This window comes from Amblyomma americanum, chromosome 5, assembly GCF_052857255.1.
Source record: "Amblyomma americanum isolate KBUSLIRL-KWMA chromosome 5, ASM5285725v1, whole genome shotgun sequence".
Classification (NCBI taxonomy): domain Eukaryota; kingdom Metazoa; phylum Arthropoda; class Arachnida; order Ixodida; family Ixodidae; genus Amblyomma; species Amblyomma americanum.
In genome coordinates, this window is record NC_135501.1 from 58,903,710 (window position 1) to 58,929,072 (window position 25,363).

Here is a 25,363-nt window from a genome sequence, read left to right on the forward strand (position 1 = left end):
AGCTCGCTGCGTTGTCCTTAACTTGAGCTGAACCTTTCCCGCTGGCCTCCATGTTTCTACCGTGTAGGTGAGTACTGGTAAGATGCAGCTTTTGCATACTTTACTCTTGAGGGGTATTGGTAAACTGCCATCCCTGACCTGAGGGAGCCATACTATGTGCTCCACCTCATTCTTATTCTTCTAGTTATATCCCTCTCATGATCCGGATAAGTGGTCACTATCTGCCCCAAGTAGACATATTCCTTTTTCCACTTCCAGCACCTCGCTGCCAATTGGGAACTGTTGTTCCCTAGACTGTTGAGCTTTACTCTGGTTTTCTGCATGTTAATTTTTAAACCAACCGTCCTGCCCTGCCTGGCTAACTCATTGATCATGCTCTGCAGTTTACTGCGTCCCACTGCTCAGTGTCCCACTGCGTTCCTAAAAGCAGCTGCAGTAAGTCTCTCTGGTGGCTCCAAATGCGACACCACATTATGAACTATTAGAGGCTGCCTTGAGGGCGATAATGATCATGGCTTAGGCGTTCTAGACGTAGCGCCGTTAGATGACAAGTTTATATGCGGTGCATTGATACAGCACGAAAGCTTATATCTGTAAGCGCCGGCATCTGGCATGGAAGAAAATTGCAGGCCAGATAAAGCACCTCGCTTACGCTACCAATCCGAACCTTTGATCTCAGCACCTTCTGATCGCCGAGAGGTGAAACCTCGCCGGGAGAAAAGAATCATGAAGTATCTCGTCGCCAAAAAAAGCTGGGTGCAATCACACGGCGCTATAATTTTTAGCGTTTGGCCAGCTGGCCACCATTCAGCGAAATCACGCCGTACGTGTGTAGTAACCGTTCTTTTTCTGTTCTTTAAACGCGTGCGCTATAGACAGGGCGCGCAGTGACCAAGTCAACGGGTGGCGGCAAGCTAGTGGGCAAAATGTCGGACTAATTTACAAAAGAAGGCAAAAATGCCGGGCTTGAATTATTCCTTTGCCACTTAAGCGCCGGTGTATCGTGTTCAAATACCGAGTATAAATGGGATGCTTTGCGAATTGTCATCTCGTGGCGTCGGGTGGCAATAAGAGAATTTGTCGTCATATGGCATGGGCCACTCATCTGACTCCACATAGATATCTTACAAAGTGATTCCTACACAAAACCGCACAGTCAGCTGAAAAATTTTACATCTCTCGGGCTTGACTTTAAGCTCCAATGTACTTCTCAGTAGTGAAGACCTTTAACTTTAGCAGGCTGGTTGCTTAATAACTCCTTCGAGGCCGGTACGGTCTAGTGTGGGGCGCCTAACGTAATACTGAAGCTGAAATGGGCAGTGACGACAGCTTCAGCCAATTATTTTTCTTAGCAAAAAACTTTTTATGTGCTTCTCCGGCCCTGTAGCAGTTGTTCGGCAGAAGAGGACATATTTATTTCTTATAAAAACTGATTTAAAAACTTAGCGTCTTTTACCGCCCTTAAAGGGAAGGTAAAATGGATTTTTGAGAATTTGAGGTTCTTCAAGAAATAGAATCTATGGAGCGTCAAGGTGAACCATGCCAAGTATTTTTTCGCCAGCATTGAAAATAGTGACGTAATCGCCGATTAAAACTACAGCGATAGTCAGGCTCTCCTCACTACGATACAGAAGTGCGGAGAAACTCGCGATGACGTCATTGTTGCTGAAATTTGGGATGTCCGCTACCTTCGTCCACGAGCTGCAGTGAGCCTTCCTACACCGCCAAACAATGCTTCGTGGGCTTCACCGTCGGCGGCGTTCGTTTAATTCCTTGAAACGACCGTTTATTAGCTGGAAACGCAGCGCCAATGCATTGGACGTCATTGTTGCAGCCTCTGCTCATCGCTGCTAACTGCAGAAAACCCTGACCCCCAATACGGATTTATTCTGCGATTACGTCGCCATTTTTAATTCTAGCGCAAAAATACTTCGCATGCATTACCTCCAAGTTTCACATATTCTACCCCTTTAAACTAGTCGAATTCTAAAACCCCTTCACCTGCCCTTTAAATATGAACTGGAGACGGGAAGATCAAAAACTACTCGACGATCACCGCTTTGAATTTAACGGCCATGTGCATTGTCTCAGGGATACCGTATAACTGTCTGGACGTAATTTCTGCTTGAATGCGAAAGCGGCTCGTGAATACGATACACTAATTGCTTCTTTTGGCCTTTTCTAAACTTATAAAAGATCCAGTAAACGTAGCCTCTTTGTCGTTAGAATGCGGTAATTTATTGATAAATGTGGTGCCTGCGCTAATATTTATTTGACACTGCGGCACAGGGACTGATGTGCTTGTGGTTACTGGCCGTGGATTATAGCTTTCCCTGCTGGCACTGCTCTGCAGTGGAAACAACTTGTTTAATATGATAAGCATTATTTGCTAGTGCTAAAAAAATCTCACATCTATTTTCTATCAATCCCGTGTGTAAAGTTAAGTATGGCAAAAAAGTTAAAATAGAAAAACCGAAATATCACATCTTTTTTCCTACTACTGTACAACGCGTTCTGGAAGTCTACAAGGTTTTCGCATATATAGACACTGTGTTGCTGCAGGAGATGTGCAGGTTTGAGATTCTCGTCCAGTGCTCTCGCTTCTTGCATGAAATTGTTTACTTGATCGCAGCGGTCTAAACTTACATGTAAAAGTAGCCATCAACATTGTGAATTGATGATGCTAAAAAAATTAATCTTGCTGAAAAATTGGTTAACTGCTTATAGCCCTAGGACAAAACTTGTGGGATTGGACAGTGTTAGGTTCGTTGACTGATGAAAATGTATTGTTCGTAAGGACACAAAAAATTTAGCTCGGTCCTTTGACATTGTAACGGATAGTAGGAGTGTCGACACAGTTATAATTGTGCCTTGGCGGTGCGCGTGTTCTCGACCTGGATGCTCTGTTTTCTGTGCGTTTTACGTGCTGCTGGCTGGCGCGCTGTGCCTATGTTTTCATCGCCCACCCACCGAGAGACCTCAAAAAAGACGTCAATTTCTTCTGGGGTCCGAACAAGGGACAAGGCTTTGCGACTCTTATCTTCAAGCTTATCACTGCGCCAGTCTTGGAACTTATCGACAAGGCAGCACCCACTGAGGTGCGTTACGACGCCATTGGCCATGGCATCAGCGCTCGCTATTCGCGAACACGCGGCCATTCCCAACGAGTATTGCTACCGATGTTACCGACTTTACTCTAAGCGACCATAACCTACATCATAGAGCACCCTGCCAACTTCTTACGGACCGTGGCCGCTGCTTTCTTTACAACATTGCCGACAGTGTTTTCCGTGCCTGCTACTCTACGCATAGGCAGACTACCGCCTATCAGCCCAGAACAAAAAGCTTTTACCAAACGCCTCAACTGCAATCCCACTCATAATAGCGCAAATCTTTGTAATGTTTGCTTGTTCAGTCCTAAAGCCCGTCACGCAACATTACCGCTTTGCCAGAGATGCAAGACACGACCATATTTATGTCGACTGATCGCACCCAAGCAGAGCTGGTTGTACGTTGTTCCTGAATGTTTCGGCTACTTTGCTCGCCCTGACAGCTTTAAATTGAGCATGTTAATTTTATACCCAATGTTAGTTTTTATACTCAATGTTAAATGTTAATTTTTATACCCACAGTACTGCTCTGCCTGTCTAACTCACTGATCATCATTTCCAGTTCATCTCCTGAGTGACTTAGCAAGGCAATGTCATCAGCCAATCGCAGATTATTTAGGCATTTTTCATTAACTCTTGTCCCCAACCGTTCCCAATCCCGGCCTCAGAATACTTCCTGTAAACAGGAATGGTAGTGCATAGGCGATATGGTGTCTCCCTACATGACACTCTTTCTTTTTAGTATTTATTGCTGACTTTGTGGAGCAGTAAGGTAGCTGTAATGCTGCTATATATATCCTCCGGTATTTTTTAGATAAGGCTCTTCAAAAGAAAAACAACTGAGCTGAAAATAGAAAAGGTCGAGAGCCGGTCGCGCTACCCCTCAACCGCTCAGGAATGTTTGTTTGGCTTGGATAAACAGAGCTTTTGCGTGTCACGTGGGAAATATAAAAAAAAATAAAGGAATTAACATGAAATAAACTTTAAAAACAACAAGGTAAAACAAACAAATTCACCAAGTTTAAAGAACATGGTTCCAGTCTAGGAATCGGTGTGCAATCGGAACATATGCCGCTTAAGGAACCCATTAAAAAATATGGCATCATGCCCTTATGGTGGCGTTTAAAAATTTCCCGAATTTTCATAGGTTCTAACACAGCGAATCAAATCTGTCACATCTGTGTATGTCTGATGCAGCCCAAAAAGCCCCGTAGATTCAACTCCTCTTAGGTTATAGGCCAAGATTTTGCAAGGACAACACTTTATCAAAAATCGTACTTTGCCCTCAGAACACACGCGTTGAACCGTTTTTCTGCACTGATTACCTAATCTTCGAATAAAAAGAATCTTTGACCATCTGTTACTGAAAAAACTGTTCTAACCCTCTACTGATTGTTTGGACAGTAGTAGCTACCTATGGCAAATGATTAAGTAATTCAAACGCTTGCAAAAAAAAAAAATATCAGGACGGAATTACCTGAATGGCAGTTTTGCTTACTTTGCCCAGGCAAACCGCAACTACTTTAACCGTACGAAATTAAGCTAATTCACCAGAAATTACGGTCTCGGTCACGTGCATTTGGAAATATATTTATTCACCGATCGAGCATTTAGAACTAATAAAATACAGGATGCTTTTGAAACGCAAAGTACCCTTCGCAGGTATTCGGTCTTACCTCGTCAGCAGTCCTGTTCCGAGCCACCTTTGTAGCAACTTGTATTCTGGTCCTTTCATCAGAATCTTGTTGCTTGACAATACCTCCTGGAATACGACATCAGACATTAGAATCTATGCACAGCTGAATAAAAGCGCTCTCCTCCTCAAAAGGTCTATTAATATTATATTGAGTACGACTTTCGCTGAAACTTTAGGGGAACAAGAGCCGAATGAATGCTTGGCAGGTTCGTTGCATTCACGTTCACCCTACGCTGAAACTAAACTGCACAAGGGGTTCCAAAGTGAGGCACGCTCTAACGCTCGTGATGCACCACCGTGGGGTTCAAGTTCTATAAAGGTGAGAGCGACTCTTTGCAGCCTGTCGGGAACTTTGTACATCTACCGATGCTACAATAATCCCATTACACAGCTTCGAACCAAACACCCTGGGTTCTTTATTTCTTACTGAGGCTGTTGTACACAGGCTCTCCTAGAGTTTGAAAACTACGCCGAATAGGTAATGCTTGGAGTGGTTTTAATGCAAGAATACTTTTTAAGTCTACATCATAAACTCTCATTGCACGTACATTTTGCCCCCCCCCCTCCCCTACAACCCCATAAAAGAAGCTAAAATAAAGTATGCAAGAGAAATTTGCAGATGTCAGTAGAATTCATAAGCATTTTTTTCGGCCCGCAACTGGAAACCTCCTCGGTTGACGCTTCCACCCGCTGGGCCATCTCTCCGCAATTTTTAATTGTCCTACTGGAACATAATAAAGCGGTTCAAATAATATAAAAATTTTTGAGGAAATTAATGAGGAAAATACTGACCCGCGGAGACCGACAATGAGTACGGTCAGAAAACTGGCAACGAACACAATGAGAACACAATTCCTCCAATGCGGGTAGCCGCAGTGATCTCGAACATTTTTCTATTATCTGATGATAATAGAAAAATGTTCGAGATCACTGCGGCTACCCGCATCGGAGGAATGCGAACGTATTGACGGCGCTTCGACACTCGTCGCCTCTCTTTTCCCCTCTTTGTGCGCATTGACGTTTTCTTCTAATTATTAATTTAATCTATCTCAGCCAAACTTTTGTTCTCATAAATATCCGTCATCAACCACATTTCAATCGATTTCAATCTTTATTTTCCCTTATTTGCCTAATTTTCTACTATTTTGCCGTCCGCGGCTGTTTTTCCTTCCACTCACTCTATCGGCGTCCGCGCCATTTCGACGTTTGTTCACATTATTGGCTCTAATTCATGAACTAATCATGCTGTTGACAAAACTTTTTGCGCATCATCCTCCATTCGCACAACCATTCGTTTAATTCTACCTCTTCTGATTACGTCACCATTGCTGCGGACACGCTTTGGTGAGAGGCCCCGTTGACATATCCTAGAATTGCTTTCGCATTAATAAAATCGCAATCAGGATGACACGCAATTTTACAAAGCTGTCCTCGATACTTCAGGCTGAGAAATTTTATTTAACGTTATAATCTGACACATATGGCTTTCAGCTTGGAAGCCACCCTGACACTCGTTTTCACGCCCGGCGCAATTCAAGAAATTGCGGCTTAAGCTCAAGAAAATAGGAATTCGGCAGACACTTAGGAGACTGCTGACGTGTGAGAATGCGAAAGCATTATTTGTAAAACTGCACACGGTAGATGAACAGATAAATGTTCCGATGCTTTCGATTCTGCCGCGCCCAGTGACTCCAAATTCAGCGCAGCAGGCCCATTTATAGCTTGTCTGCACTGTGTCGCCAACTGGAGACCAGATTCACAGTACTATGTGCATGTTGTCGTAGATTGATGATGCAGGCACTCGCAAGGGTCGGACGCTGACGGGCGAAATTCTTTATCCCCATGTCTAAGAAATGCACTTTGGTAATGTGCAGATGCGTGGACCACGATTGCGCGGGATCGAAATTAAATTTCGTGCCGTGTCAGAAGATGTTCTGATATTGTATGAATTTCGTGAGATGGACCGCGGCCGACGGCGAACGGCGGCTTTTGTGTCTTTGGTGAATATAATGCGCTCGCATTTAAAGGCGAATGCTTCCGACATAGACGGGTGCATGATGCAGCAGATTGCCTTTCTGACGAGATGTCATCGTCTCTCAGCTCGGCTAAACAAGTAATCCCGTGCCAATCTATGTTACTTATTTATTTAAAGGTTTTTGTAAAGTACCTTAAAAGACAGGAACTTCAGGAATCCCTGTATTGTTCTACATGTTCTTTTTTGGGGCAGGTTACAGCGAAGCTTCACTCTCCAAATTCTGCCATCCTCATCATCACCAGATTGTGGGCAGAAGCCTCCAGAGCCCTGTACTGAGGGCCACCCACATGCGCTGAGCTACAATCCTCTTCAATAAACGTTTGCTCACTCACTCACTGATTCTTCAAATCCGCCTGGACATCGCTTCCCTATTCATTTGTCGCGCGAGACTTGCCTAGTTTCGCTTTAACCCCAAATAATATTTCCAGAAAAGGGTTGTAGCGCCGAAAAAGACAACACATAGCAAGCGAGACCGGACAGGCGCAACTTTCAACTGTTTATTCACCGTGAATGCGAGTGAATTTAAGGACAACAATCAAGATGGGTAGCAAGAAGCAAATATTCGCCCGAGGGTTTTTACAAAAAAGTGGATAAAAATAAGTGAAGCACACAGATATCTCACCCCCGTGTATCTAAAAAAGTTTCGTTCTTAAAAATGTTGAAGGATAGGGCACTAACACAATCACTACAGTTGCTTTTAATACAGAAGGCTTCCAACCGTTCACGGGCTGTCTGGTCCTTACTTCTGTTTAAAACCTTCGTTTCTATCAACCTTGCTACACACTTGATCTTTCTTTCTTCTCCGCAGGCTTTACAACGATGCGGCAAATATGAAACAGTACCATTTTGTAAATCTCGACAATGTTCTGCTAATTGGTCGATAATACAGCGGCCGGTTTGTCCGATGTACTTTTTTCCGCACGTGAGAGGTATCTGATAGGCGACTCCCACGGCACATTTAACAAGCGGAGCTTCGTGTCTCTTTTTACATTCAGTTTTGTTTACCTTGTTGGGATCAATTTTAAAGCACAAGGCAGCCAGTTTCTTTGGGGCGGAAAAAACCACAGGAACCTTATAATTTGTTGACACATGCTTCAAATTGTGCGCCACCTTATGGGTGTACGGGATGACAACCAGTCTACTTTTGCTTTTGGTGCCCTCATCTTTGCCACCTTTTTTACTACGTTCTTTCTTCAATTTTCGCATTAAAGCTTCAGCTACTCCGCTTATGATCGACTTTGAAAAGCCTGCTTTTTTCAACTTCTGAATCTGGGTTTGAAAGCTTCCCCCGCTTTATGGCAACATTATTTTTTTCTGCGACGCTTCCAGGCACATCTGAGCAATGGCGCTCTTTACTGTCTTTGAATAGGAAGAATCATATAGGCATTAATTATTTTTGTGTGCGAGGGCGATACATCCAGTAAAATCTTTGGACTTTAAGCGTGATGGCAATGTCTAAAAACTGCAATATATTGCCTTGGGCAAGCTCATGGGTGAATTCCAAACCTTTTCAAAGTAGTTTAAAACCAGATAAAACTTCTTCTACTGTTTGTGGGTGAGATGAGGAAACCTGTTTCTTTATAATAATTAAAAAACAGTAAAACAGTTGAATGTTGCGCCTGTCCCGTCTCGCTTGCTATGTGTTGTCTTTTTCGGCGCTACAACCCTTTTCTTTAAACATGCACCAACAAGGCCCCCAACAAGTATTCCTCAGTTACCTTCTTATTCGCTTCTACAAAATTCGATACTATGGTCGGCACTTTCCATGCGTTATCTCTTAAATACTCCACCGCTTTTAAACTGAGTGAGCTGAAAGGGGCGGTAATTGTTACCTTTTTGCAATCACCGAAAACATTTGCTGCTATTACGGCGCCGAGTTGTTCCTTACCGCTAGCACGAGTTAGCTCAATAAAAAGTTCTATCGTTGACCATATGAGCCTTTGAGCATATATGACCTGTTGGCAGATGTGTCAGCGTGCCATCGATCCAGATGAGGGAAAACTTTTCATATTGCTCTAATAAGCTTTCCACGAGGCGCAGCAGGCATCTGGACGATTTCTTTTGATTGTACCGTATTTACTACGTGGCGTTATTTTTTGTTTCTTATTCGGTATTTATTGCTGTCGCAAGCACACCGATAAATTTCACAGCAGCGAGAATATGTGCTGTTGTCTTTTACGCTGTTCTGTTTTGTTGCGCTGCTTTTGCCTTGAAGAATAGCTCAGAATTCGTTTTTTTTTATACGGGGCACACGTGACCCGTTCTTCTGAACATTTCTCCTGGTCAGGTTGGATAATGTAGTAGCGTGCTGTATCGCCTCTTCAGGTGATACGAATGGTGAAGGTGCGTGCATCATTGTTGGAATTTCCGTATGCAAGTGCTGTCTGAATCTGAGCTCTGGTGAGGCTCTACTGTCAAGCCTAAGCCTCCGAAACAACAGTAGAGCGGTTGCCGAAATATGCGAATTTGAATGACCTGTTTATACTTCCAGAGGGAAAGAAAATTCTTGTTGCTGCGCCGCATATAATGCAAAAACAGCGTGTCTTAAATAAAAAAGTGACTCCAAACAAGACTCAGCCAAGTGCATGCAAGTTAAGAGGGTATATTACCTCGACGTACTCCGCCTTATAGATATCTAACCAAGGCGTGAAGCCAATGTACATGAGATATCGTCCGTATTTTTGAAAAGTGAGATGAAGTCCCGAGATTGCAGCAAACAGCCCTGAAAAATAAAACAAACAGAAATGGGGTTAGTGTACTGGCGAGTGCAGTGCCAGAATTGTTAGACGGGTAAGTTGCTAATGATTTGTGGTGGTCCACTACGCACAACCAGGTGCACACACTGCTAAACAGAGCACCAAACAATCCCACCAAAACAACTATAAACTTAGGCCTAGTGAGCAGCACTCAACAGCTTCTTCACTTGTATACGGATATTTTTAATCCCAAAAAGTGGACTTTTTAACTGTCAGTTTTTCTGTAGTGGTCTGTAGTTAAGATTTAACTTCCGATAGCTGAAGTGAGATAAAAGACTAAAAGCAATTTTTAACGACCTTTAGAGTCTTCCACAAAAATGACACGTCAAAGCTTCAAAGAAAATGAAAGATTTCTAGGCATGGGCATGCTAGCACTGCGAGCGACATGACGTTGAGCAACCATTTTGTCTTTTTGGTTGAGGTTCTTGGCTTCGTTCTACCTCGCTGCATTGATCACGAGAACGCCTGGATTACTGACGGCGACCTGACAACTCTGAACTGCTGGAATACCGAGGGTTACGATGCTGCAAGGATCATCGAGCGACACGGCATCTGCCCCTGCGGGAACGATCCACCGCTGTTCACGGCCCTCGGCTTAACATCGACAGCCGCTGGGACATCGGCGTCACACTCCTCTAAATTGAGTGACGCTCCGTTCACCGGCACTGGGCATGGTGGCACCGCGAGAGACATGACGTTGACCAACCATTTTGTCTTTTTCGTTCAGGTGAGAAAAAATTTCGGTATATGCTATCGCAGCAACGATGTGTTCCTTCTGGCGCTGCCATGCCCACGGCTGGTGTGTTCGCTCCTTGGTGATTTTATTGTCACACTTAAGCATATATTGTTACTTGCCGGTGACGTGGAGAGCAATCCTGGCCCGAACACGCAAGAGCTTGCTTCTGAAATCCGTAAAATGGCTGCCGACATAGCTGCCATTAGATATGAAAATAAAGCTGTTACTGAATCACTCGCAGCCCTACATGCTAAGCTAGGTTCGTTAGCTGAAACGAACAGCAGACTTTAAAATGTTGAAAGCAGAATTAACAAAATAGAACAAACTTTTTCTCACTATGCGCAAAAGATTGACAATCTCCAAAACGCAAGCAGGCGGTCAGACACTATCATCTATGGCCTGAATGAAGCAGAAAATGAAACGCTGGAAGACCTTGAACGCGAAGTAGCTGACAGAGTTATCAAGGATAAGTTAAAGGTGTAAATTGCAGGAATCGAAAGACTGCACCGCATTGGGTATAAGAAGGTAGGTAAAACACGGCGTGTGGTAGTAAGGCTGCTTGATTTCAGGGACAAAGTTAAGATTCTCAGGAATTGTTCCAAGTTGAAGGGATCAAGTTGGTCCGTAAGCGAAGACTTTTCTTTAAGGGTTCGAAATATCAGGAAGCAGCTTTGGGACAGTGCCAAGCAGAACAGAGATAATAAAGAGAAGGTTTTCTTGGTTTTCGATAAGATAGGAATAAACTGAGAGTTGTTTGCCTGGGATGAAGTACAGCAAAAAAGGGTACCCACTGAATAAAACGAGCCTTACCAAACAGTAAACTGTATGTTGGCGAGACAGCCCAAAGCGTAACAGTAGTGAACGTAAATGCGAGAAGCATAGCCAACAAGGTGGCTGAACTTGAAGCCTTCCTGCTTGATCACACACCTGATATTACTACTATTACTGAAATTTGGATTTCTCACATATCTAGTGATGACATTTTTCCACCCGGTTACACTGTCTTCCGAAAAGACAGGTGCTCTCGGGGGGCGGGGTGGTGTAGCGATTCTGATAAAAAAATAGCTTTCATGCTACACCGATGCCTGACATTATCAATATTGAAACACTTTGGTGCAAAGTTTTGATAGGCAAACTGGCTTTCTATGTTGGGACAATGTATCGACCTCCAGGCTCTAGCTCCGATGTATTACATGAATTAATTGAATACATGCAACATCTTCTAAGTGCTCAAATAGAATTATACTAACCGGTGACTTTAATCTCTTCCCGGCATATCATGGGAATTCTTCAAAAGTGGTAAAGTGGATAGCGCTTGCGCAGAGGCCATTTGGTCATGTCGTTTAGCTTTTATCTTAAGCAGATTATCCTCCAACCCACACGAGTCACCGAAAACTGCCAAAACATTCTATACCTTACTTTAGTTAGTGATAAGCTTGCCTGTGAAGGGCTTTTTTCGGAAACAGTTGATGGCTTGGCTGATCACAAGGCGACCAAGTCAACTATTACATGCGAGGTAGAGTCCGTTGAAAGAATAAGAAGGTTAGTCTACGATTGAGATAGCTCTGATGACTTCAGAATTCTTGAATATTTGGAACAGTTTTATGACGAGTTCCATCATCATTTTAGCGATTCTGATGTGTCGACCGAAAAGCGGCGGTTAATTTTTAAAAATAACGTTCAGCACTGCTTTACAAAGCATGTGCCAACTAAAGTCAAGAGTATACACAAAGTTAACCCATGGATAACACGAATAATCATATAGGTGAAACGCAAAGTTTCCAGGCTGAGGAAACTCAGAAACAAATTTTTATTTCCTTGGTACACTGAAAAAATTAGTGAAAATTTCCGTACGCTCCAAGTAGCCATAAAGTTAGCGAAAGGAAAATACTAAAATGTTACTCTTGGTAATTTCTTGAAATCTTCCCCTCAAAAATTTTGGCGATACCTTAATTCAAGGTCCCATAACCAATCTAATCTTCCGCCAAGTGAAGCTCTACTTAAAGCAGAAAAGTTTAACAGTTATTTTAAATCTGTGTTTACTGCTGACAATGACATATTACCCAACAGAGACCCACTGATATCTGATGGAATCTCAAAACTTGAGGAAATAAGAGTAACTGAACCTGGCATCCTGTCCTTGTTGCTTGTCATTGATGCAAAAAAGGCCAGTGGTCCAGACAATATTCCAAATCCTTTCCTTAGAAGATCCTCAGTATGAATATGCAAATACCTTAGGCTTGTCTATCAGAAATCACTTAAAACTAGTGAATTACCACGCGACTGGAAATAGCTAAAATGATTCCTGTTCATAAGAGTGGAAGTCATTACAACCCTTCTAATTATCGCTCCATTTCTATCACTTCTACAACTTGTAAAATTCTTGAACACATTATTCTGAATCATATCGTGACTTACGTGGAAGTAAATAATTTCATTTGCAGCAGCCAACACGGTTTCAGTAAGGGTTGTCAACTACAACGCAATTAATTGAAACCATTCATGACCTCGCCTTAACTATTGACAATCGTGGGCAAAGAGACATTTTATCTCTCGATCTATTCAAAGCATTTGCCAGAGTATCGCACCCAAAATTGATTCACAAACTACACATATTGTTTGGTTCTGTGAACATAAAACAATGTCTTCAGGCTTATCTGACAAATCGATTCCAGTTCGTCGAATGTGAAGGGCAACGTTCGGGATGTACTGAAATAGTGTCCGGTGTGGCTCAAGGCACAGTATTAGCTCCATTTTTTTCTTATCCTCATGAACGACATGGCAGACAACATCGACTGTACGGTCCGTATGTTCGCAGACGACTGTACGATTTACAAAGAAGTTAGTAACTATGAAGATCAATTAATTCTTAACAACTCACTAGTGCAAGTTTGCGAATGTTGCGAACACTGGCAGATGACGCTTACCTTAGATAAAAATCTCTATGACAGTAACCATAAAAAAAACCTGTAATATTTACTAATGGCATTGAGAACCAGAAGCTGAATAAAGTTGAAGAACATGAGCAGTTAGGAGTTTTGATCTCAGCGAATTTGAAATGGAAAATGATATTTCGTATATAACATCTAAGGCACTTACTGCGCTCAATTCGTTGAAGCGTTCCTAGACATCTGCTGCACCTGACCCCAAATTATTCGCGTATACCTCATTGTTCGTTCAGTACTATTCAGTACTATAATATAGCATAATTTGTTGGTTTCCGTCGACTAACCACTGCATTTATCAATTAGAAAGCGTTCAGCGAAAGGCCATTAGATTCATCTATAACAAGTACCGCCGTAGCTATTCTCCTGCAGAACTATTACGCAAAGCTGGTCTTCCAACAATACAAAATAGGGCCAAATTCTTGCGGCTAAAGTTTCTTTTTCTACTTTCATTTGATGCTTTCAAAATAGATCAAAATTAGTACTTGTCATCTTTTAAATCATTTAACTCGAGAACAAAGCATACTAAGCACAATACGGAGTACAGATTTCATAGTGACACATTCAAATCTTCGTTCTTTCCACAAGGCATCGGAGATTGGGATGCATTGCCGAATGATGTGGTCACTTGTAATTCGTTTGATGCTTTTTTGGAAGCATGGTCTACTCTTGAAGCGGAATAAGTGCACTGTTTTGGAAATGGTTGTTTTCCGTTTGTTTTCGGTGCACATGATTTATCAGACTGTATTGCATTGCCTTGTTCCTTTTTTCAAGTTATTTTTCAAGCAATTATTCCTATTTTCAGTCCTGCACTAACCTGACCGCAACCGTTTTTTTATGTGTGTATGTAATTTATCCCTGTCTAGCGGAAGCCTCCACAATGAGGCTAGCAGTATGTTGTAAATTAAAATAAATAAATAAAATTAACAAGATTTAGCCCCGATTTAATCCCGCCAAAATGCTATTCTAAGCAGAGGACAGAGATTGAGGAAAAAAGCCGCTGGAAGAAAAACTGCTGAAGACAGCATGAGATAAGAATATGGCAAAAAATAAACAGTGTTGATTGAATCGGGGTTTAAAATTGAAGATGGTTATACAAGAGTACTTTAAGTGTTCAAGAACGCTGTTAGAACACAGGTAAGTGCATGACAGTGCTGCGAAGGTCGCCAAACAGACATGTTATCTGTTTGATTGTGGCACTGGGACAAATTTTCTCATTTGTGGTTGATAATATGTTTTCTCCACAGTATAGGTTCTATACTGTCTCAGATTTTGCAGGTATGAAAGGATCATGTGTGGCAACGCTGTACCAGGCCAGCTACCACACCGTTGCAAAGATCGAGAGTAAAAGCTCCAACTAAGGTTGCCCTCAGCCAAAAAAATGCTGCAGAAAGCCATGTTGGCGGCGCACTTAGATTCTCTATAAGAAAGGGCGACGAAGGGTCGAACCTTACTGCTATGAGCTATCCTGTTTCCAAGAAGACGTGATTTGGAGCAATATGACCATGACAAGGTCTCTAAAGGCGCTCTCTCCCGTTCTCTTCTCTCGTGCGTGTGTGTTTTGGTGCCTTTAAAGTACAATGATCAATTACCAACTAGCCCAACAACAAGTTCTCGTAAAATAAGATAGAGTCTGCGCTGACAAGACCCCACTGTTAGAATCGTCGCGGCTCCAGCGAAGCCAGGCATAGCGTTGAGTAAACAAATATCAAACTGATTGAATGAAGCAGATGTCCAACACCTGTGGTGTAATTAGACATTGCCGAGTACTTCAATCTTAGGGTGAGTTTTTCTGCTCCGTATTGTCAGCTTCTCCACACGAACCTAACTCTACTCCGCCCCCCAGTCTCCGTACCACATGAAAATTTTTGACAGTGTAAAAGGATAGGCTGGGCCCCAATATAGTCATACAGAGGCATAAATTGTGTGTCTTCTTAGGAAATTTTGCAAACGGTGAGTGCCCTCTGCGGAAGGAAATTTTCTGGTGCTTGTGGATCAGAACACTGCTTGTGGAAATCACGTGCAGAAGTACAATGACGGCTACCAAAGGCGGCTCACAAAGCACACATGAGCACTGATGTGTTGAAAAGGCGACACCTGGTCATAATACACATCTGGCACGCTTGCTTTACGACGTAGTACATATTGCGTCAGTGCGCAGCCTTCGAAATTGCACCTTATATTGACTGCGGTATGCGAGTCGCAGCGATCTCTGAGCGTACTTGTCTGCCAGATGTCAGTAGAGCGCTTAAGCCAAGGTTTTTCTACGGAGCTTTAATTATCTGTCATTGAACAAAGTAAAACGTTTGTAGAGTAAGCTCACCGGATCAGCACGCCTGGCGTAACCAATTATCGTTTTGTTTTGGCCATTTAGGTTACCCCCTCCCCAACTTCTCTCTTTCTCCTCTCCGTTAAAATTGGGAGGAGATTTTCTTTTCTACATTTTGCCATCTCAAAACCGTGGCTGGTGCCGGTCATTTAACTGAATAACATGAATGAAAATGTTTAAGCTCCATTAGACTAATTCACTAAGGAATGAAGGCATTGTGGCTGACGCTGTACATTCCACGGTAGGAGTCGTAAGTGCATAGCGAAACTAAAGCAGAAACAGGATTCGCTGTAAAGAAAAATCACTGCTGTTACATGTCTTTCGAGTGAATGTCCTCTCACTGCATGGAAGTAATTGACTTTCGATTGAAGCCGGCCCCCCCCCCCCAAAAAAAGAAAAATCTCGACAACCCAGAAGCAGCTTCTCTTCCAGTAGACAGCTCTTTCAGCTTCCTCGTGTAACTTAAGATCCGTTGCGAGGGAAAGCAGCTCGATCGTCTGGGCATCAGCTCATCTTTTATAGCTAGAACGACAGCTTATATTTTAATTGCAGCGAACCCACTGCATGTGACTCGGGCCGTTGTTGTGGGTGTGCAGGATGGCATTGCCGTTTTCTCACGCCATTGTAAGCAGTGTTAAACAAGTCTGCTGAAGTAGAGGTGCGCGACGTACGGCATTTCAAAATTGGGTCCTAGTTGCTCCCCCCCCCCCCCCCCTTAAGTCCCGGAAACAGAGAAGGACTTGGCAGGTAAGCAACTTTTGAAGGTACTTGCCTTCAGCTCAAGAGTATCAGATAGGACTCGTTTCTTGAAAACATGATTCAAAGAGAACGAAACTACTGCGGAAATAACAGTAGGGCTAACTCTGCTTACATGCTTCATGTTAAAAGCACCGTGCCGCAGGACTCCAGGCACCTTCATGCTACTCCCTTGGATCTTTTCGCCTGGGACCCTTTATTCATATCGTATGGAAAATAAAACTCCGCATTCATTCATACATTAAAGCTTCCTCGCCTCCGCCACGTAAAGATACATTTATCAGCTCAGGAGAATATCGGCCTTCATAAAAATCTATGTTCGCTAAAGGTTTAGAATGAAGCCACAGACATGTTTCAGGGCGCAACAAGCAAGAACGGTCTGCCCACGGCAATCATCCTAGTCAAGCTGTAGGAAACAAAAAGATAGTTGACGTCTCCTTTTCAGTCCTTCGGGTATTAGTTGAGGAAGCTCAGGAAGGACGAGCGATGTGCAACGTAGCTTTGCTCAAACCCCCTCCAGCCTACAAACAGGCGCTCGACAAACAACAGGCTAAGTGCTGAAACACGGCTTTCCTTTTCAGCGTGCAAAATTTTTCCCGCACAAAAAGCTAAGCTTCTGGTAGGTTCTTCAGCGTGAGCAGGCATAAGAAAACACTACTTGTCCTGTAGGCCAGCATGTCATAACTATCCTATATCTCTTTTGTTTACAAAATATGGCTCATGGTGCACAAATCGCCGTTGAGCAACCTGTTGGCCATTGAGAGGTGTAACAGGCCGCAAAATATTTGAAGCCGACGCTCCTGTGACTGAAACGTTGTTTGTAGCTGGTATTCGTGAAAAAAAAACTGTTATTAATTTGATCAAGTGATCTTTTTAGCGACAGACCTTCCCCTTCACACTATTTAACGAAAAACTGCTGCATTCACTCGCGTACTGAATGTGATTGCGTAAGGAACAGACAGCTCCTCTAACTGGCTAAAACTGCAATTTCCGTTTACTTCGCGTAATAAGCGCATCATATTCTTTTCAGCTTATGGTGGTAGTGAATAGTAGCAAGTGAACTTTATGAAAGGCGAATGAACAACTCGATTTTATTAAACGCCATCTCTCGATTCTCAATACAATTAGGTCTGACCCTAGGAAACAAACACCGAATAAGTAATTTCCGCGAGGAGTCCCAGAGCAAGTAGAAGCCCTAAGTAGTCACGCTTCTCTGTTTGATCAGCAATTTTAAGCATCTTGGTAACTTTTTGCAATTGGGCTTCGGACTTAATCGTCAGGGTTCTGCACGTATTTTAACGTGCAAGTTTAAAATAGATGTTGTTTACCATGCTCTCCAGCACAGAAACCGCGGTAAAGTGTGCGCTTTGTTCACATCCGAAGGCTTGTAATACCATATAAAGTGTTTATAGCACTCTATGTTTTCTTTCCCCGAATGACCCCTTCAAAACTTTTCTGAATCATTTGCCTAGCGTAAATAAAGCGCATTGGATATTTTCATAATTGCTTGAGGAACAAAAACCACGTTCACTGCGCCAGTAATTAGGGTAGACGAAAGCAGTGATTACCTCATCGCTGCACGAGGAGTGGAGACTACGACATCGGCCGCCTTTGTTTTCCATGTTTTGATACAGGTGCATACGCTCGTCACAATCCTTGGACTTTTGTACGCTAAAGCAAATATTTCGGGAGGTTGATTTTGAAAACTTTGATGAGACAACAGTTTGGCATCTGTAAACTTTAAAATAAGTTGGTTTTGCTTCCTCCTACAAAACACCTCTGCACTCTCTTCACTAAGGAATGATGATAATAGGTAAAGCATTTTTTGTGGTTAATTAAAAAAAATCACAGGAGGCGTGGCGTTTAACTTTTATTTTCATATTTTCATAAACATAAATTTCAAAGTTAACGTAATAAAAAGTTTAGGAAAGATGATATTTGAAACAAGAACCCTGTTTTAAAACAACTCTGTTAAAATTGGTCTTTAGGAAATTATTGCCGCAGTCACTGTCTGATTTCTCAGTGGGCACCGCGAAATGAGAGAAGGACGACAGGTCGAAGTGAAAGAAAGGAGAAAAACAGGTGCAGCAGTGGACGGATCTTGAATAGTTTCGTCCACCGGGGGATCAGTGTCGAGACTTATACTCCCCTGCATGCAAGCACTGCGGCCAATATGGCACGCTACCACATATTCCCTGGGTGGGTCCTGAGGATACCCTCTCAAGGCATGCGTCTTTCTAACGTTTGGCAGTGATATGTCGCATAGCTCAGCTCGGAGCCGGATGAGCAAGTCCAGGCTAATGAATGGGCTCCCAAAGTTTCCAGAGTCTAAGGCCTCATGCACTCTTGACGTGGCTGAAAGAACTCCACTCTTCCACTCTTGTAATCCTTCCCTAAAGGATAAAAAAAAAGTTTTTCCTCCTCCTCCTCCTTCGCCTCTTTTGAAACGCGGCCTCAGCGGTCTGGCGCAATACACAGAAATGGCGAGGGAAGTTCACCAGCACCACGTCGCCTTCCTACGTCTTGTTATAACGCGGCAGTGTTCTTTAAAATGTGCCTCGTTAACAGGCCGCCATTATGCTCTGTTTAGCAAGGAAAAAACAAAAATGATTTGCTTCTAGCACACCACCACAGGCGTCAGTAAAAGACGTCGTTAGAAGTGCGGCAACTCACGGGTGCTGAATCCGACCGGGCAGTTCGGCTGATAGCAGGCCCTCGTCATGATCCACATCTGCTGGAAAGGGAAGTGCTGACGCACCTGCGGCACGTCACTCAGCTGCTTCAGAGTCTTCGAGTGGATCCTCCGGGCAGCCCATAAAAGGATAACGGCGAGTACCGTGACGCCTGCCAGCGTAAGTGCTGAGACCCTGGCGAAGGCAACTGCCAATTGGAGCCAATAGCCTGCCGATAACAGGTGTCCAATATCTCCAATGGGCAGCAATGGCATTGTTGCAAATAAAAGCTGTAAGGAGAATGCACCGAACACAGCATGAGTGCATGAACATGTCTGAAGGTCCTCGGAAACAAACGTCAGGACAAAAATAGCAAGGTTCTTAGAACCTTGCTATTTAGTGCTATGCCTTGCACGACGATCGATGGATGGCTACGGCGTTTCCGGACAGGCCTGACTGATTTCTATCCTTTTCCCGTTCGCGCTTCTCTAATTTAAGTACGACTAGCCCGGTTTTTTATTAAAATCTTATGCAGCGTTTGTGCCCAATGCTTCGGTCATCCGCGATCAATCGTTTTTTTTTTTTTCAGAGATGCAGTCGCAGCAAGGTCAACATCACGCAATGCGGTCCCTGGGGTTGAGAATCATTTTATGAAAGGAAACAACAACAAATGAAGATAGCTTGAAGACAGATATAATCTCGAGCTCCTGACCTTACCAGTGGTGAGATATTTGATATATTCGAAAAGTTTGCACCTCTAGCTGTGAGTGGCGAACTGGCCAGCTTAGCGCCGAACTCGCTGCCTCTGCACGGGTGTCTGTGCAGGCGCGATCACCATGCACCGTTGACAAATGGATAGACGACGGGAACACGAGCGCCAACACAAGCAACAAACAGCCAACTTGCAACAGGCCTAACCAAGTCCACTCCTCGTTAGGGCTGAGAAAGTTAGGCCCATACCAAAACGTAAGTTAAGGCCACACCATGTGATGGCACACTAAAACGAGACAATGCACAACCACACTTTTGCGAAGTCGGTTGTTGTTTACGCAGGTTTCCTTGGCGTGGACGGATCCGGCATATGTAAGCATTATTCTCGAGTTGCGCTTTGTTGCGAGGATAAAACGCTCATTCAACTATGCTGCGGGTATCACCATCGAATGCAAATGCACCATCACCGCCGGTCGGATCATTAGGTCTTTAGCCCCTATTCCGGAACCGTTGAAAACATCACATAAAGGTGATGATATGCAAGTAAGTCCAGGATACTTGGACAATAGGCTTAACTCCGAGGCAACTATGGAATATTGAAGCATAGCGTTAAGCAAATGTAGGGACCCATGCATTCTTTCTTTTTTAATATTTTTTTTCGTTATTCGCATAGAGTACTTAAGACTGCCATAAGCAACGAATGGGCAACGTTTTTCAACATAATATGTAAACAGCGCTAAGCAACAAAGACGAAGAACGAAGAGAACCCACACACAGGCGCTGATCTTACAACTAAATTTTATTTGAAGTAAGCAGGTCAATTTATACGTACACATGAACTACGCACATCCGCATGGTCAAACACAGATGTACTCATTTAAAATGCAAATAAAAACACACCGCATCAAAGGCTCGTGGAGTTATCGCCGATATGTTATCCCTTGTGCAACAGGTTCATATCCTTGGAGGTTAGGGTTACTGAAGGTGTGCTGACGCAACAGCTTGTCTTTCTTATGATATGGAAGGCCTCTGCGATCTCTCTTGTGCGCCGATCACTGTGCACAAACAACACTTCCGTGTGGACAAAATACATGTGAAGCAATGTTTGGCTAGGTTAGTCTCTTTTTTTTCTCATGGAATTAGCGTGCTCCATGAGGCGTACATTAATACATCGACCGGACAGACCTATGTACGTAGAACCACATGACAATGGGATCTGGTAGACAATGCCAGTCCTGCACTGGGACATATTGATTGACATGGTTGATGTTACACACTTTCCTCTTTCTATGTCCTTCGATTTTTCTTTGTACTGCGGCCCCTACTTTACATAGTTTATTAGGGGCTGAAAAAAAACATTAACTCCGTACTTAGCCCCCACTTTTTTAAACCGGTGCGACAGGTTGAGAACATATGGCATGACAGTCACTCTCTTCCTATCTTTTTGACTAGACTGCACATCTGAGGTGCGCTCAGAGGACTTCACCGCTTTTAATACTTTATCAGCACTTGACACAGTAACCGAGTCCGGGTATCCTGCTTCCCTGCACTTGCGAACTTGGTCTAGGAGACTGCTGCTCATTTGATGAAGACAAGATTTGTATACTGCCATACTTAAACAACTAGTAACAATTCCAGCTTTTACCAGTCTTGAATGGAACGACTTATAGTTCAGTAGGGGCTTCTCGCTTCGGGGGGAATATTGCCAACACACATTGTCTGGTTCAAATGTCAGTTTTAAATCAAGAAATTGCAAGCCATTTTGCTGGGGGACTTCATGCGTAAACTTAAGTCAAGAGCCATTTTGTGTAAAAACATCAAGAACTCGTGATACATAATCAAGATCTAGGGGCCTTCCAAAAAAGAGTAAATCATCCACGTAACGGAAAATGCCAATGACTGTTCCTGCTAATTCATTCGACACTTGTCTATCAACGCGGCTCAGAAAGATATTGCTCAGGATAGGGGCTACCCTAGCACCTATGAAGACACCCGACTTTTGCATAAGTACTTTGCATTCCCACATAATATACGTGTTATTGAGGTAGAATGACAACAGTTTTTATTGTGAAAGCAATACTGCTCGAGGTTTCCGCTCTTGGCCGTCGTCCCGGAGAATCCACAATTGACCTTTAGCGTGACCTATGTGTGACGTCATACCAACTATGGAAAAGCGGGCCCCAACTCGGCTTGTCGCGATCGTCCCAGCCAATCCTCCATGCTGCAGCTGCGCGCCGCTGCCGCGAGGGGCGCTCGCTGTACGTGACGTCATGCCAGCTGTGGAAAAGCGGCCCCTCCCAACTCAGCTCGTCGCGATCGTCCCAGCGAATCATCCACGCGCCGCTGCCGTGGGGGAGGCGCTCGCTCTACGTGACGTCATGCCAGCTGTGGAAAAGCGGCCCCCCAACTCGGCTCGTCGCAGTCGTCCCAGCGAATCCTTCACGGTATGTCGCATGATGTGTATAAGGTGAAACTGCAACGATATGCTGCAGCTAAGAAGCGGCGGCGTGCGGAAAAAACGGATGAAGAGCGGGAACAACAGTTAGCTAAACGGCGTGCATATTGTAGTCGTTATGGAGAGCGCGAAAGAGAGGCAACAACGACAGAACGAAGCGAGCAAGAGACAACGCGCTCAAGAGACGCCAGAAGAACGCGCCGCAAGACTCGAGAAGCGTCGTAACGCAGATGCGGCTAGAAGTGACACCTCGCTCAGTGACTCTTCAACTGCGGAAGAGACCGCTTTGAATTCTCGAGAGCCTCGGAATGAGACCCTGCGTAGACGACGTGCCGAGGAAACGAAGCTTTCGCAATTCGACTTGGGTTAACCAGAGTAACCAGAGCTAAACCACTGAAAATTTTTTCAGCCCCAATAAACTATGTAAAGTAGGGGCCGCAGTACAAAGAAAAATCGAAGGACATAGAAAGAGGAAATTGTGTAACATCAACCATGTCAATCAATATGTCCTGTGCAGTACTGGCATTGTCAACCAGATCCCATTGTCATGTGGTTCTACGTGTATAGGTCAGTCCGGCCGATGTATTAATGTACGCCTCATGGAACACGCCAGTTACTTTGGAAAAAAAGAGACTAACCTAGCCAAGCATTGCTTCACATGTAAATGCACACCGTATTTTGTCGACACGGAACTGTTGTTTGTGCACAATGATCGGCGCACAAGAGAGATAGCAGAGGCCTTCCATATCACAAGAAAGACAAGCTGTTGCGTCAGCACACCTTCAGTAACCCTAACCTCCAAGGAAATGAGCCTGTTGCAAAGGGGATAGCATATCGGCGATAACTGCGCGAGCCTTTGGTGCGGTGTGTTTTTATTTGCATTTTTAAATGAGTACATCTGTGTTTGACCATGCGCATGTGCGTAGTTCTTGTGTATGTATAAATTGACCTGCTTACTTCAAATAAAATTTAGTTGTAAGATCAGCGCCTTTGTGTGTGCTCCCTTCGTTCTTCGTCCTTGTTGCTTAGGGCTGTTTTAATATTATGGAGCATTTCCAACTCGCCCAATCTGCCGTTCTTCAACGTATTTCATGACAGCCAAAAATTAATGGCGAAAAAAAAGAAGCCAAACATATATCGGTTGTTTGATTGGAATCTGACGATATATGAAAGTACTCCGTTCATGAACAACTTTCCGTTGAACAAAGCGCTTGCCCATAATTTTTAGGCATGCTTGATAACATGATCTCTTCATTTAGAAAATATACAAAGAAAACGAAAGTAAATATGTAAACTATTAAAGCAGAGTGAAGTCGGGTAATTTTGAAGGCTTCTAAATTTTCTAGGAAACCAAAACTGCTTCTGACACAAGTGAATCGAAGACAAATTGAAAAGCACTGTATGATTTTCGCAGCATAAAAAGTGCAGCAAATTCAGGCGGTTGAGGGATTGCGGTTATCTTTTTCTTGAAATCCAGCATTAGAGCGAGGGTGTGGCGCAACCACACGGGAACCGCAAGAAAACAAACGCTACAGCAGACGACATCAAGAGCAGATCGTTCTAGACGCATTACCTCATTACAGGTCGGGAGGGAAACCGTGGCGCGGAGTGCAGACACAATGCACGTTTTGTCCATATATGCCATGAAAACTGCCGGTAAAAAAAAACAACTATCAAAGAATAAATAAGTGTAAACGTTCGCAAAGGTTGGTGAAACATTCTTTGCGATGAAAAGGAAGACGAACTAGGCTGAAAGTTTGCGCTTGTGTGTGTCCTCTACACATCAATGTCTTTTCTTGCTAGCCACACCAGCCAGACACGCCGCTGATGCACCAACGCGATACCGCCGTCGTCGATCGGAGTGCACGTCTGCCGTATACTTCACGCAACGCTAATCACGCTAGACCACAGCCAGCGTTAAGAGGACCTCCTAGCGAGTCGTCGCTCTATGGTGAAGATCAAGCCAGCGTTTGAAAAAATAATAATAAAATCCATGCTGAAGAGTGCCTGCAAGTCTTCGGCAAGTAGGCTACAGAGCGAAATATTTAAGCTCACATTAGACGTCGACTTAAATACAGCAGCTGCTCTTTTCTTATTGCATTCATGCTGTAGTCAGATTGCCACAACCATGAGGAGAGGTTGCGCTCGCCAGAAGCATGTTAGTCATGGAGGGTTGTCTTTAAACATCTCAGGTAACACAAAATGTGTTAGCCAAGCAGACGGTAAAATAAGGGTAAAAGCCAGATGCCAACGCTATGACTGCGTTGCAAGGAAGCAACGTCAAGAGCAGGGCTGAAAACCCGTTCCTTTTCTTTATTCAGCTTCTGCTAGAATTGCAGTTAGTGCTGAAAAGACAATCAACTACGTGCGATACAAACCTATCGCAAATTCTGGGTGCCGGATTCGGATCATCTTCACACCGAGTCACCCGGGTTGCTTCTACGAGCACTGCTACAACCTTCCCAGCGGCGCTCCTGTTTCCTCAGCGGATCCACTAGGGGCAACGGCAGCAATGATAACAACCAGTATAAAAGTGGCTGCCGACAAAACAGGCGGCATTGGGCTCGGCGGCAGCGCCAAGATGAGGGCTACATAGCCGTTTCTTTTCTTCGCTAAGGTGAGAAAACTTTAGGGCAATTCTTTGCGTAGCAGTTATGTTGTCTACTTTTGCTGCCGTGCCCACGGACCTTGCTTGATGTCCTGTGTAGCATGTGTATATCGCTGCGGTTTTTGCTGCTATTCAGGGGAGAAGCTCAGTCAAAGCTGACCAGATTCTTCTATCCCGGAGCACCTAAAGTAAATCGTGGCGGACATTAAAAAAATCAAGAAGGAATAAAAAAATGAATCGAATCAGACGCTCAATTCCAGCGAGAAAAATCTAGAAAAAATAGGCAGCCTGGAATAACATGTCTCGGAATGTATGATTAAAATAACTGATCTACCAATTTAAAGCTCTCGCTCAGGACCAAAAAAGGTCGTAGATTTAGAAAATAAAAGCTGGCGATCAACCTAACTGTTTTTGGCATCAAGGAACCACAAAAAGAATCTACCGAGGTACTCAACACGCCAGTCACAAATGATATACCAGAAGACACACTTGAAGTGCACATATCAGGGATTGATAGAATTCAACGGGTCGGTAGTCTCGCGACGGATGGTAAC

General features: G+C 43.7%; 1 protein-coding gene and 1 long non-coding RNA gene across 4 annotated transcripts in view; one reads left to right on the plus strand and one right to left on the minus strand.

Moving 5' to 3' along the window:
* On the plus strand, window positions 1–24,159 carry LOC144132479 (uncharacterized). The gene is made up of 4 exons (XR_013314825.1): window positions 1–67; window positions 10,019–10,324; window positions 19,625–19,757; window positions 24,005–24,159. It is a non-coding gene; the product is annotated as an uncharacterized LOC144132479 (long non-coding RNA).
* LOC144132478 (cytochrome P450 4V2-like) overlaps window positions 1–25,363 on the minus strand; it is an 86,055-nt gene that overhangs the window by 36,393 nt on the left and 24,299 nt on the right. For 2 of the 3 annotated variants that reach the window (XM_077664918.1, XM_077664919.1), the window contains exons 2-4: window positions 19,037–19,325; window positions 9,451–9,563; window positions 4,787–4,872 (exon numbers count right to left, since the gene is read on the minus strand). In XM_077664918.1, the coding sequence (XP_077521044.1) occupies window positions 4,787–4,872; window positions 9,451–9,563; window positions 19,037–19,310 (473 nt within the window). In that variant the 5' untranslated portion in view covers window positions 19,311–19,325. The remainder of the gene's footprint in view (window positions 1–4,786; window positions 4,873–9,450; window positions 9,564–19,036; window positions 19,326–25,363) is intronic. The other variant, XM_077664920.1, reaches the window with a different exon arrangement.